General features: G+C 34.1%; 1 protein-coding gene across 1 annotated transcript in view; it reads right to left on the bottom strand.

The window, feature by feature from the left end:
- LOC149805253 (D-aspartate oxidase-like) overlaps positions 1-14718 on the bottom strand; it is a 61388-nt gene that overhangs the window by 29880 nt on the left and 16790 nt on the right. The window contains exons 2-5 of the mRNA XM_089933775.1: positions 7518-7717; positions 2832-2946; positions 1272-1348; positions 321-386 (exon numbers count right to left, since the gene is read on the bottom strand). Coding sequence (XP_089789901.1) covers positions 321-386; positions 1272-1348; positions 2832-2946; positions 7518-7711 — 452 coding nt within the window. The 5' untranslated portion in view covers positions 7712-7717. The remainder of the gene's footprint in view (positions 1-320; positions 387-1271; positions 1349-2831; positions 2947-7517; positions 7718-14718) is intronic.

Genomic DNA, 14718 nt, shown 5'->3' with positions numbered 1-14718 from the left:
GTTCGATATATGGCAAATATGGTAGAGACAAATGGATTTCTGAAGTGCTCCATTTTTGTTTAAGACCACCTGGATCTCATGGTGAACATTTTGTATTACTTTTTATGATCTGCCACCAAAACGTTTAGGAGCAGCAGAAACAGTAAATGGTTGCTAAGAAACGAAGGATACAAAATGATAGCATAGCTTCTAATAATGCTAGTTTTCCTAATAAACAAGTCCTGTTACATCTATATTCTTTTAGTTTTTTTTTTCTTTCAGCAGAACAAACACGGACGCATAAAGCCAAGAAAATGATAGAATTCTTCTGAAAAACGTACCTTTTCATTAACCAGGGAAGGTAATGTCTGACCTCCATCATCACCGTGGTATAGAAAAAACCATGTCTACAATTATAAGGCAAGTACTGTCAATTGAAATACAGAATACAGAAATAACACCCTAAAGTTTGATTCATATATATAAAATACGTTCAAGATTGCCTTTTCGTTAAATATAACTTGTTAAAAAATATATATATTCATTGTTTGGCTATTCCCAAGCCTATGATTCTTTTGAAAAAAATGAAAACAAGGACATCATTCATTTCTGTGAGTTACTTTGGAACAGTCCATCTATATCCCGACTAAAATTTAAGTAATAAAAGTTACAAATCATTAGGAAGAAACATTCTTCAAAAAAGGCATGTATGATATAATATAAGCAGTAAAGATGTCAAATTTCTTCCAAGGAACATAAGATAAAAGATCGAAATATAGGATTAAATATTTTTCATATAATCCATAATCCCTGAAAAAGTCTAGGATTTTCTTTGCTGTTACATCATCATGAAGTTTCTTAATTGACTTCACATCGGGAAACGTCCAGTTCATCTGTAGTTATATTTCATGAAAAACAATAGCTGATAGTAACATGACAGCCTTGCCGTCCATGTGTGTAGTTATATTTCATGAAAAACAATAGCTGATAGTAATATGACAGCCTTGCCGTCCATGTGTGTAGTTATACGGGTCATAAACCTTGCTAAATAAATATTTGGTTTACGTTTTTCCCATGTGGAATGTTGACAGAGTAAAACAACTATAAAACTTACAATAATGTATTAAAAGCTTTGAATAGGAGAAGTTAGAAGCACATAATCTGAATAATACGTCATCACATAATCGTTGCCTATTTTAAGAAGCATTTGGTCTTTGTTTAGGGGAAAGTTACTTTATCATCTTTAGATTTACAGGAAACGTATCGTCATATTTTCTCATCTCTCTACCTACTTAGCACCTGGAAATTTGGCCATCTCTTCCTGATTGACCTCTCGGAATCCAAGTACCTGATCCCAATAAAAAGGAGGCTGAAATATAATAATCCCATTATCAGATTATCATTCTATTGTATCACTCAGGTAATATCTTCCTAAATTGAAATTCCATGACAATGTTTCGATATTTAAGAGTGGCCGAGGGTCAGGGGAAAGTAATTCTAGCTTAGGTTCCATTTGCTCATACCTTGGCCAAGAATTTTGTACGAATCGACTGGAGGTGATCCTTCTCCGACGACATACAAGGGATGGATCGTAAATCCCGAGGGTCACGGCTGAAAGGGATGTACTATTTTCCCAAGAGCCAAAGATAGACAGATATGCATAACTTGCCACACTCATGAAATTACATACCACAAGTTATTGTCAGATTTGTTATCTATATATTCCTTTTCATGATCTGTGTTTGATATAATATAACATGTAAATAATTTCTATTTAATTGTGCTATAAATGTGTTAACTTATATATACTGTACTGTGCTTGATCAGTTGTTTCATGATCCTTGGGACCCTAACCTAGACGGTTCAAACATAACATGTCAATCCTCCCTTTCAGACAATTATTGCACTCCAGAATTAGAACTACTTTCTTGCAGTCGCGAATATTTTTTGTTTATTTAATGCTGAGCTAAAATTTCCTAACTTGTCCTGACTCAAGACAGTCCCTATTTTATATATAGCATACTTGTTTTGTCCATTGATTTTATTTAATTAAAGTTTCCTGATTGCAACCAATCCCCAGTTTAGAATGTTGTTTGAGATCTTCATTCCAGATTAAAGCACAGGCATGTTAAGCCACAGAGTGAACGTAAATAAGTGTTGTGCAAAACTCGGTTATGGCCTTGTTATTTCCTAACGTTTGAGAAGTTAACTTCTGTAATTCCTAGCACATAATTTCGGTATCCATTTCCGTGTACTACTGAATGAAAATGAAGTAGGTTTAGTTTATTAACTCTGTTCACATGCAGGAGACGTGTCCCACAAATTAAGACCATCCACAAATTAAGACCACATCTCTGCAAGGTCATTGTTGGTGTTACTAGAGAGCTTTAACTGCATTTGTGTTGTAAATTATAAAGCTTAAATGTAATTCCGATAGTAGTTCACAAAGTGTTGAACACGTGTCACGCAAATTAGCAATATGTTGTTACAAAAAATAATCTTCAAGTTTTATGAATGAGAGAAATATGTAGGAAAAAGCATTACCAAGATATTTATATTATCTTTGTGTTTTAATTAATACATCATGGCTAAACTAAATCCAAAGGTTTTATGTCTCTGCCTTAGACGGTGAAAGTGGACTAACATACATGTTGCACATACTAAAAGAAAACCTGATAGGCTTTCAAAGTTTAAAATCATCACTTTAAAGCATTTGATGCAATATAACTAGCAAAAGTAAATACCCCCATGTACATATATATATATATATATATATATATATATATATATATATATATATATATATATATATATATATATATATATATATATATATATATATATATACATACATCAAGTTTCACAGGTGATACTAAATAACCCGACACAAGACAAGCCCCGAGTTCTGATGCTTGCTTGGAATAGGCAAGTGCAGTCAAATGGTTCCAGGTTGCATGGCTCCAGGATCTGAAATTGTTGTAATTCATACAATATTATTTTAATTAACTGAAAATGAAATCTTCAAAATCCAGGAATTATATAAGAACAATAATGCCAAGAAAATACAATATCTCAAGAAAAGTGGTTTTACAATGAAAGGGATAATCTACTTAAAATGATTGCAGGAACAGTTAAAAATATGAACAGATGTGTGTGTGTGTGTGTGTGTGTGTGTGTGTGACCTGTACATTCGTACTTTGCAGGGACAGTAGTTTGCACACCTGTGCGCTGAAGACACCTAGTTTCCTGTGAATATGAAAATAACCTCTTGATGAAATTTTAGAGAAGCAGGCCATTGATTGAAGATTATCACTTTACAATTGCCAAGTTAATATTTATAATACATTTTAGACAATTGTATGAGGACACATTGACTTCATGATAATTGTGATTTTATGTCAATGCATACAGGCTTTTTACACATAACATTCAAACTAATTTAGCACCTTATTTAATTTAGTTGATGCCCAAGACCATGGGCTCCCGAACATAGGTGCAAGGGATGAGTACATGCCACCCTCCCCCAGATTTAACCTCCAAGCATATTTTGGCATACGTTCATAAAACGTAATAGCTAACCAGTACATATTTGCCCCAATAACCGAAAATAGATCTGAGGGCGACTCTGTATGTGACATGTCGCACTTTTGCAGGGATATGTCTGTTGGCATTTTCAATTCGTCTCATAGACTTAAATAATCACTAATCATATAGTAAATTTGATGCTTACCACTTGCATAATTCTGTTATGGTCTTCCTCAAACTTGTCAATATTCTCTAATAACAATTACTGGTCTAGAAAATGTTATACCATTTGAAGTTTTGATCAAAAGTCTCGAAAATGAATGGTTGAGCAGAGCATAGACCAAAACTCAAGCCACGAATTTGAATTTAAATTGTGAATCCCATTTTGAAGAGACCTTGATAAGGACATATTGTGATCATCATAACCATCTACAGTACTTTATTTAGAAAACATTGTGCTTATTTTTCTTAAATTGGTTATCCAATGTGATCGTATTTATTCACCGCCCCGTTTATTTAGTAGCTCCATACTGATTTTATAAACGAAAAGCATCATAAAAATGTACAAAACTTAGTCATTTCATTCATCAGTTTAGAATTTTCTAACCTGACTGTTGCCAGGAGCTTCACTAACACCGTCATCTTCTGCATGCTTCAAACCAAAGGGGAGTTTCTTTACTAACACGGGGTTATATTTACGTGGGCGAGTATATTTATTTCACAGAACAAACGGGATGTAGTTCGCTGTCTTTACTAATCTCGGAATAATTCCTTAAATTTCTGTAACCTAGGAGTCATATTAGTTAGAACACATATATGCAAGAGTTACATTTTTGTTTATTTAGTTCGACTCTTTATAAAAATATTAAAACTAGACAAGGCAAAGACTGGATGTAGATGACACTTTTTCAGAAACCGAATAGGACAGACTATAATCTGTCCGGTTATTTACAACGACGGAGTCCATTTGGTTTGATACGCGAACAACATGACAATGTTAGGGGCTACCTGGCAACAATCATAGCAGATATTTAAATCGATGAATGAAACTATAAAGTTTTGGGCATTTATTTATGTTCTTGATGCTTTTGGTGTTGAGAATCAGTAAGGAAGAACAAACAATCGTAAAGGCAAGCGAACACTATAGAAAGAAAATTATGAAAAAGTGTTCATCCAACTAAATGAATACGTTCATGAAGACACGTTGCCCATATAATAATGCAGATAGGCATTATATATTCAAATTTAATTTACAGAGAAGTTTATGTCAAAATATTTTGAAGACAAGGTATACATATATATATATATATATATATATATATATATATATATATATATATATATATATATATATATATATATATATATATGTATGTATGTATGTGTGTGTGTGTGTGTCTTCTTTGAATGTGTTTTACATTGTAATTAGTTGATTATTAGCACTATAAGCTTTTCTCATAAACTTCTCTGTAAATTAAAGCTTATAGTGCTAATAATCAGCTAATTACAATGTAAAACACATTCAAAGAAGACACACACACACACAGAGATATATGTATATATATATATATATATATATATATATATATATATATATATATATATATATATACATACATATATATATATATATATATATATATATATATATATATATATATATATATATATATATATATATATATATATATATATATATATATATATACCTTGTCTTCAAAATATTTTGAATATGTATTTGATTGTATCCCAGTTTGGAGGTAACTTGAACAGGACAACTTCTGCTCATAATAATTAGTAAATTAAAATGTTAATCTCATTTTAGAAATAATTGTATATTGTTAATAGCTATTGGTATATTACTTGTAAATGTATTTGATTGTTTACCCCGTTTAAGAGACAACTTTATGAGAACACCGTATATTCGAAAAATGTGTGCCTTAGAATGTTTATAATCCATTCTGGAGATAGCTTTAACATGACACGTTGTAGACATGTGTCATTTTTTTCCAACCACGTGTATCTGACTTGGAACGAATGACTTAGCATGGATAATTTTTATTTGCCCTGTATTCTACTTCATAATTGCTCCATTTTACAGTGCATATTATCTGTAATATTGTCTAATACAATCATTAAAAGTTATGTGGATATAACTATGTTGTACTGTATAGTATTGCTCCTTGATTATGTACAGCAATAATGTCATATTGTCTTTGATTTATGATGTCCTGTCGTATATGGATGCGGTTTCTGTTTCTTTTTTCTACAATTTATAATCATATTCATTGTATTGTTTTGGTTGCCTGTTTGTTAGAATAAACATTATTTCAATTGCTGAAAATACCAAAGCATAAAATTTAGTTTTTCATTTTAATGCAAGCCCACCTCTACACCACCCCTATTCCCCACCCATCAAACACACGCACAGCAGAAAGCATTCCTAGTCATCGACGGAACCGTTGGGAAGCTGGTTGAATATAAATCATAAATAATGCAGAAAGCGGCAGATAGGAATTACATTTAATTTGTCAGGGTCTAATCTAAAGGAATATATCACTTTTTGTTACTTCTGATGCGGTTCAATAATTTATATTGGGCAAAATATCTTTGACAGGTATAACGAGAGAGAAAATTACGGCCGCAATCAGGACCGAGTCATTGACAGACTAGTAAGCTTTCCTATCACATACTGATATAAGATGTTTGTTTTTGTCTTGAGCATTCTCAGTCGTATCAGATATTTTAAAAAGAGCTGTGATACATTCCGGTACATTAGATTTTCTTGAATATTTTCTTCACGTCAGCCACTTTCAAAAATATTTGTTTTCCGATGGATAATACCTTGGTCTTTAATTGGAGACTTATTTTTGCTTCAGTGTATAGGATAATATATATTTTATTGTATGATATTATACTGATTTTAATTTCCTTCCTATAATCGGTCTAAAGAGACGGGAATGCCTAAGACCTGTACACCTATTTAAATGTCACAATATGAAATTATTGGATTGAACGCAGGTTCTGATACAAATATTTTAACATATTTTAACAGACTAACATTGCTGAAGATTATTTGGAGAGAGGGCAAGAGAGAGAGAGAGAGAGAGAGAGAGAGAGAGAGAGAGAGAGAGAGAGGGAGGGAAATAGAGGTGTGTGTGTAGGGGGGCACTGTAACAGCCTTCTTGATTTGGATAAATAAATTATTTCAAATCGTCTGGTATCAGTGATATTTGTACACATGTTTCATGTTATACTTTTTGTTGCACCTCCCTTTTCTGAAAGAAGTAAATCTAAGCTAACAGCTGTATGTGGCACTGAGATTAATTTTCTCATCAAATTCAGGAGGTTGCTGACAATACTTGAGACAGAAAAAAATGTAGGGCGTTCAAGAGTTTTAAAATAGAGCAATTTTAAATAAATGCGATATATTAGGTTACATAAGCTTGCTGCACAAAAGACGTTCATCCCGAAAAGCCTATGCACCATACCACTTACACTACTGACATTAGATGGGTGTCCTTCATATAAATAACATCAACAGGCAAATTTGCATGGAGGATTATACAAAATAAATTATCGAAACGAATTACTTATATATAACTATCTTTAGGTAGGTTTTGCATCAGTGACATAATGTGTCATTTTGACCAATTATAAAATCATATTAGGATTGGCACGGGCACAGGGGCAAATATAGGCAAGAACTTTACTGTGAATTCAGCTCTACCAAATCACTCCTCCCATAAAATTGCAATCGAATTACTTCACTGACTATTTGCTGTTTTGAATTATTATTTCATGTTAGACCACATTACTTTCAAGAGATGTATTTTCATGAAACAAATTTCTAAATAGAACAAATTTGATATTCACCATATTAGTTTAACGTATTGTAATCCACCAAATGTCTTTGTATCATACTTTGATCGACGAAAACATTTGAAATAGTTAGAAACATCCACATTCCATATCAAATGTCTAATTATTAAAGATTTGTAAAACTGCTTGACCTGATTTTCTCTTGTGGTGTACTGCCAATCAAATGTGGTATCCAGAACCCTGCTGATACATCTGAGGTTGTATTAGGGCTAAACTTGTCAGCAACGATGGTGACATCTGACTCTGGACATATCTTCTGTATATTTACAGCAGATGATAATCCTATTATACCTGCCCCAATAACACATATCTGTTGCTTCCTCATTCACAGCTGAATAATAATAATAACAATAATAATAATAATAATAATAATAATAATAATAATAATAATAATAATAATAATGATAATAATATCAATAATAATAATATAAAAAATAATATCAATAATAACAATATCAATAATAATATCAATAATAATAATATAAATAATATCAAACATAATACTACTACTACTAATAATAATACTAATAATAATATAAACATAGTAAACATAATAATAATAATAATAATAATAATAATAATAATGACAATAATAATAATGAGAATAATAATAATAGTAATAGATAGGAAGTTTAATTAATTTACTAGTAGTAGTGTTTAACAATCAGTCTCAATTTACAGAGCAAAAATCGGTTTAGAAGAATTGACCAAACATCAGTTTGCTGGTTAGAGATATTTTCTATATTTTTCATAGAAGCTGTCATTCTCATGTACATGAACACATTACCGTCTAACTGACTTCTAGAATTATCACTATAACCAGGTTATCTTGTGGAATTTATTGTTCTGGTGATCTATAAACACGCGCACTAAGGGTATGAAATGGTTTATCATTTTTACAATAGACATTTTAGGTTGTGATATATTGAAAGAGTTAAAATTAAATGTGTCAACGGAAACTAACCAAAATTGTGTAAAAATATTTTATACACGATTATTGCAACTCATTTACAATTGTTTGGTTCTTTTTCTAACATTCCCGTGAAAACTTTGATTATTTTGATTAATCGTCACACTAACAGCTGCCTCGCTAGGCACCCATCAATACGAGGTTAGTATTAGGACTTTGTCAGGATAATGTCACTGGGTGGGACATGATGCTTTATGTCTGTGGCATGATGCCCTAGTGCTGGACATCACTATGACTGCCACACTGCTAACATCGTAGCGATATGACTGAATTTTTAAAAAGCTACATTAAAAAATCCAAATCACACACACACAGACACACACACACTATCATTATAAAATCCATTTTAACTGGACAACTATGATAGTCGCATACCATTATATGAAAACGAGAAAAGTCTTATTATATAAAGACAAATCAATGACCTCGACTGTTTGGATACTGACCCATAGAATCAAAACAAGTTATATGCATCCTCAGAGTATACAGTTCTACATATCTATCGGTTTACAGTTCTACAATCTAGTAGTTTTTGTACTCGAGTTATAAAGGTCATGCAAAGGTCAATAACCAAAATAGCTTCATGAATAATCACAGTTTTCCAAAGGGTGCTGATGTAATGAGCATGTCCCTAAACATATAACAAACTTTTGCTTCATATTCAAAGCCTATCGATCAAATGTTACTTTTGGATTTACGGTGGTTCTTTCCGGGGTTTTCCCGGGTTCTTCCTCCACCATTAATACTGGCCGCTATGTACAGCCTATCGTGTGCTGAAAAATGGCGTTAAACCCCACAACAACAACAACAACTTTTGAATTTATATACTGAACACATCTTTCATATATGTGTAACTATTTTAATATGTACTACATATAAATATAAAATATTTAATTGATAATTAAATTCTTTGAATTGAAATATATTTTCGATGAGCGCTGCAATATTTTGCACATTTAAATTATTAAAGATGTAACGTACTTGCATAATATAACATAAAAATATTATATAGTCTGCAAAACTACGTGATGTAAAATACATAATATAAAAAAGGACAATTTTAAGAATCATGCTCCCAACAACCACGTGTGATATGAAAATGTCTATATTATTACCCGTCTTATATTAATCGTTTATTCATACTGAAGGTCAATCATGGCGCGCGCGCGTGCGCGTGTGTGTGTGTGTGTGTGTGTGTGTGTGTGTGTGTGTGTGTGTGTGTGACAGAGAGGGAGAGAGAGAGGTGACTTAACTTTGGGTTTGGGTTGCTTGTTCTATTCCCAGTGATCGACAAATTAATACGTTCTAACTTGTTTTACAGTAAAATAAAGAATATGTAAGTAGTTTAGCAACATATTAAAATCTTTCCTCTTGTCGGAACTAGGGAAAGGCATCCTTTACGTCTTTGTGGTATAAAATTTGAAGCTTATTACAGTTCTTCACGCGACTTAATCTCATAATCTTTGTGTGAAAGACTGACATAGATCAACGTATCAGTCCTTGTGAGGGTAACGTTGCTGTCAAGGTGAAACGAGTGACTGATGTAGTTAGAGGAGACGGATTGGAATAGAAAGAGGGATACTGATTAAAGACGATACTGATTAAAGGCTTACTCATTTTTAGAGTATTCAAGATTTCTGTAATATATCAAGACGTATAGAAAATATATTGCCATATTTCTTGTCTGTGGAAGGGCAATATGATGTGCATGGAGAACGTGTAAACACAATAGCTTTAATGCAAGTCTTTGAGTTACGTCAGCTTTTTTTCGAATAAACAACTTGTGTCCTTATGAGGCTAAATATGTTAGACAACTTACCAATTTGTAACACGAATTATGTTTCGCTAATCATTTACTAGTCATTCAAAGTTGTGTTATTCTTTCCTCAAAGGCTTTGAAACCTCAACCGAATGAACAAACCAAAAACTGTATATCGCACCAATATGGTAGTCAGGTACCGGGAACTGGGCCATCTGAGAGGAAGAGCAGTTGTTAGACTTTACGCCAAAGCTATAATCATGAAAAGAAGATACATCGTAATGAGCACATGTTAAATAGGACGCTACCAAAAACAAATAAAAAACATGTGTTTATAGTTAAGAATGGGGACTAGAGAGGTATGTGGAAAACATTGCTTGGGCACTGACTAATTCTCACTCAGCGAAAGAAGAAATGATGCGCAATATTGCTGTGCGGGAAATGTGAGGCTGGCATTAGAGCCAATCATTGTATCTGCAATGGTTGCGGCGGCAACACAGTTTCACAAAATTTACATGTTAAGAAATAATGGCAAATTTGCTTCGATAGAAGTTACCAACGTCAGTCTCTGCCTTCCATACGTCCCTGATAGACTTCCCCGCTGTTATTTTCTAGGGTTGTCCCTACTGCTGATATCGCACCTGCCCATGAACATAGATCTTATTTTGGGAACCTCTCGATCGTCATTAACACCTGCTTGATGTGTGTGTGTGTGTGCATGTGTGTGTGTGTGTGTGTGTGTGTGTGTGTGTGTGTGTGTAGATATAATCTGTTTCGCAGCGCTTTCATTTGCGTCTTGGGAAATCATGACTATCGTCTTTATGTTTTTGTTGGCTTGTTTAGGTTCATGTTCCACATACTTGCTCTTGTTCGCTACTATCCTACAATGACTTAGCACTTGGGTGTATCCACACTTGACATATATTGCTATATTGCTATATCTGCGTGAATACCGGCATCGAACTCAAGAGAGATACCGCTGATAGTCTAGCTCGACCCTCTGTTATTGCTCCGGATCACCCTTCCGTAATCGTTCAACGTCAGCCTCAAGTTAAGGCGGTCTGAGATGCAACACTGTTAATATGGCATGCGATCATTTAGTAGCACTAAGAAGCTGCTTCCGAATGCGGCTACAACATATGTGTCGGGGTGGGTGGCGGCAACGGCATTATCAGTGATGATATGTAAAGCGACCTTGTTCGTTTCCTAGATGCCCTGTTAGACTTAGTTCTAATTTTTCATTCAGCCAAAGATTCTTGTAGGCGCCCGAGACGTTTGGATCGTTGATACACATACGCTCATTGCCATCGAGGTGACATTTACAGACTACGAAAGTAGAACTATACGATATCAGTAAAAGAAGTGATCGTGTGTCGGTCAACAAACAAGCAAACACGGTATGATGCAGTTTGTAATGTAACAAACAACTGCACACTTAATGCACTTATAAACTTGAGAAATAACAATAAGACATTATTCGATATATGGTTTTGTTGGCTTGTTTAGGTTTGACCTTCAGTATGAATAAACGATTAATATAAGACAGGTAAATATATGTACATTTTCATATCACTTGATTGTTGGGAAGCATGATTCTTAAAATTGTCCTTTTTTCTGTTATGTATTTTGCATCACGTAGTTTTGTAGACTATATAATATTTTTTATGTAATATTATGCAAGTACTTTACATCTTAATAATTTAAATGTGCAAAATACACTGACTATACATTGGTATATGGCGTGTCTAACATTGCAGCGCTCATCGAAAATATATTTCAATTCAATGAATTTAATTATCAATTAAATATTTTATATTTATATGTAGTACATCAAGATCTACGCCGAGATACATGCTAGTTCAGTTGCTTACCTAAAGAAACCAACTATCCACCCTAGGTAGCGTTGTACGCAGGTACGATGAAAATGGATCAAATCGTTCTAAGTCGAAACCAAGGTATTTCTTCCTTTATTCTGTGACAGTCTTCAAGCAGCCCAACCACCACCCGGGCAACCAAATCAACCACAACCTCTACCAAGAGACAGAAGAAAGATCATAGACAAATTCACGCCCAACTGTATTGCCACTATCAAAGACCCAGACCAAGTGATTAATATTGCCGCGTTTGGATATCATGATAGATATAAGTATGTCAAAACCCAAATATTGTAAAACCCTAAAAGCTGCTGATTTGGTTAGGGTTATATATATATATATATATATATATATATATATATATATATATATATATATATATATATATATATGTATATATATATATATCGTATCGCTACTGATGCTCCGCAAATCAGATCTGAGAAAGATATTAATAGCTAGTTTTGACATCTTTAACAATACAGTATATGAGTATATTGAACGAGCAATGCAGGAAAGGAGACCAAAAGAAAAAGAAATGAAGCAGCAACTTGAAAAAGGAAAATCGGAAAGGAAAACCTCAAAAGCATGGAATCAAAAACCAGACAAGAAAAACTTCAAGGATGGAGAAGTTGCAACTGGAAGTGGTCTTGTTACTCCAGGAAGGGGCCTTATTACATCATGACCCAATAATGTGCTTGCCGATGTTGAACAACTGGAAATTTTGATTGGCGGAAGACGAGCCGGTAATAATTCCCCAGAAATCAATAATGAAGCAGTTGCTATTTGTTAGATTATTCATAGGTGATATCACGGAGATTAATGTTTATCGGTTCTCATTCATGAAATTACTGATGTTTATTACCGCAGTTTTTGTGGGTATGCAATTAGATCAGTGAATTTAAAAAAAGATGATCATACATAATGCTCAACGCGGACCTGTAATGGTCAGGGGTGATAAATTTGCGATTACCAACATACAAAGCGATCTAAGGGATGGATTCGGTGATGTCGCTCAGCATCTATGTAGAAGAATAGCACCAAAAGCAATACCGATAGCAAAGCAACTAAGAATGAAAACTATTGACGATGTTCGTGATAAAGGTATGATTGGTGCTGTTGGTGATGTTGCCGGTAAAGCATTCGCAGTAATCAAAGATAGACTAGCACGATTAATACGATGAAAATCACCATCAGCAAAATTGTCCAGCACTGAAGTTATGACTGCAAATGTTAGTAAAATAAAAAATCAAGCCGCGAATAAAACAATTAGAAGAGTTAGCTGGTGTACCACTATCAGAAAAAGAAAACAATATAACTGCCAGTCTGATAGCACGAAGTGGTCATCCTGTTAGACGATAACAAATATAATAAAATATTCAAACCTTTATCTGATTTAGCACTGAACATTTATGCACCATTGCTCAATGATGAGTCTGTGCGTGACTATCAATATTGTTTTATGACGCATGTCTTCCTATCGCACGTCGAATACTCGAATTATAGGTTCGGGATACAAGTAGATATTTGTTGCTCACTGAGGCCTTTATTGAGATAGAAGGTAGACTTTTGAAAAGAGATGATCCAGCGTACGGAATTGGTGATCGAGTTGGTTTTGTTAATAATGGCTTCATGGCGTTATTTAACAGTGCCACGTACAGCATGACGGAATAAGCATTGAATCATGCCTGGAAAACATCAACGTTGCCACGACGATTATTGGTCTTACAAAATACAGCGATGATTACTCGAGATCAGCTGGTCCATCAATGATGTTTGCAAAGGATACAACTGAGCATCCAGAAAGCAGAAACGTAACACTGAATGCATCTGGAAATGAAGTCGCATCAGTGAATGAAAACTTCAACCTGGGATTCGCATCACGTCGATCAATGTTGAACGGTGTGATTCCACTATCACACATATTTGGATTCTGTAGAAATGTTAGGAAAGTTATATTTGGCTCTAAACACACAGTGGTACTTGTCAGAAAAGCCACCGACAATGATGCAATATGGCATGCTGCTGCCGTTGATGCCGGTAAAGTAACGCTGACAAAACTTTCGCTGTAGATGGCAATAATGACTTCATCGCTCGCCGAAGAACAACGGTTGCTTTCTTTCATGGATCAAGGTGGTAAATCAACATTATCATGGTTGACGATGACCACAGACGGTATTCAAAGTAATGTTGCTGGATTATTCACATGGCAGATAGCATTACAACAGGGGGTGTCAGAACCACGACATATATTCATCGCGTTTCAGGAAAATGCCAGAGTCGATTCGCGGGAATTAAATCTATTGGGGTTTGACATGCTTGGGGCTTGTAAAGTTTCTTTTAGGAGATAAGGACATCAAAAACCTTCTGAAGATATATTTGAATTTTGAACATACTCATGTTGCACGTCATAATCATCGGTTGATGACATTTGTGGGGCATTATCAGAATGTTGTTTCTGGTTTGTAGACATTTCAGCGGGATTTCAAACATTATATCCGATCTATTATTTATGACTGGAACACCTGGACTTGTTCAGACAATCAGTCGTTGACATACATTTCCGAGTTCAAGTAGCACGAGTACTTGCTGTCATACCTGGTCCACTAGCTATTTCTGGTGGTTATCGAAATCAGAATAGATCGCTGGTGGGCCAAACAAACTGACAGGACGTCAACTCAGGCAATTCAATGACTCCAAACAATCAAAGACTGGCTTTAGACTTAATC

This window comes from Sinohyriopsis cumingii, chromosome 2 (genome assembly GCF_028554795.1).
Source record: "Sinohyriopsis cumingii isolate HCF-2022 chromosome 2, ASM2855479v2, whole genome shotgun sequence".
Classification (NCBI taxonomy): domain Eukaryota; kingdom Metazoa; phylum Mollusca; class Bivalvia; order Unionida; family Unionidae; genus Sinohyriopsis; species Sinohyriopsis cumingii.
This window is presented reverse-complemented; position numbering and strand designations above follow the sequence as displayed.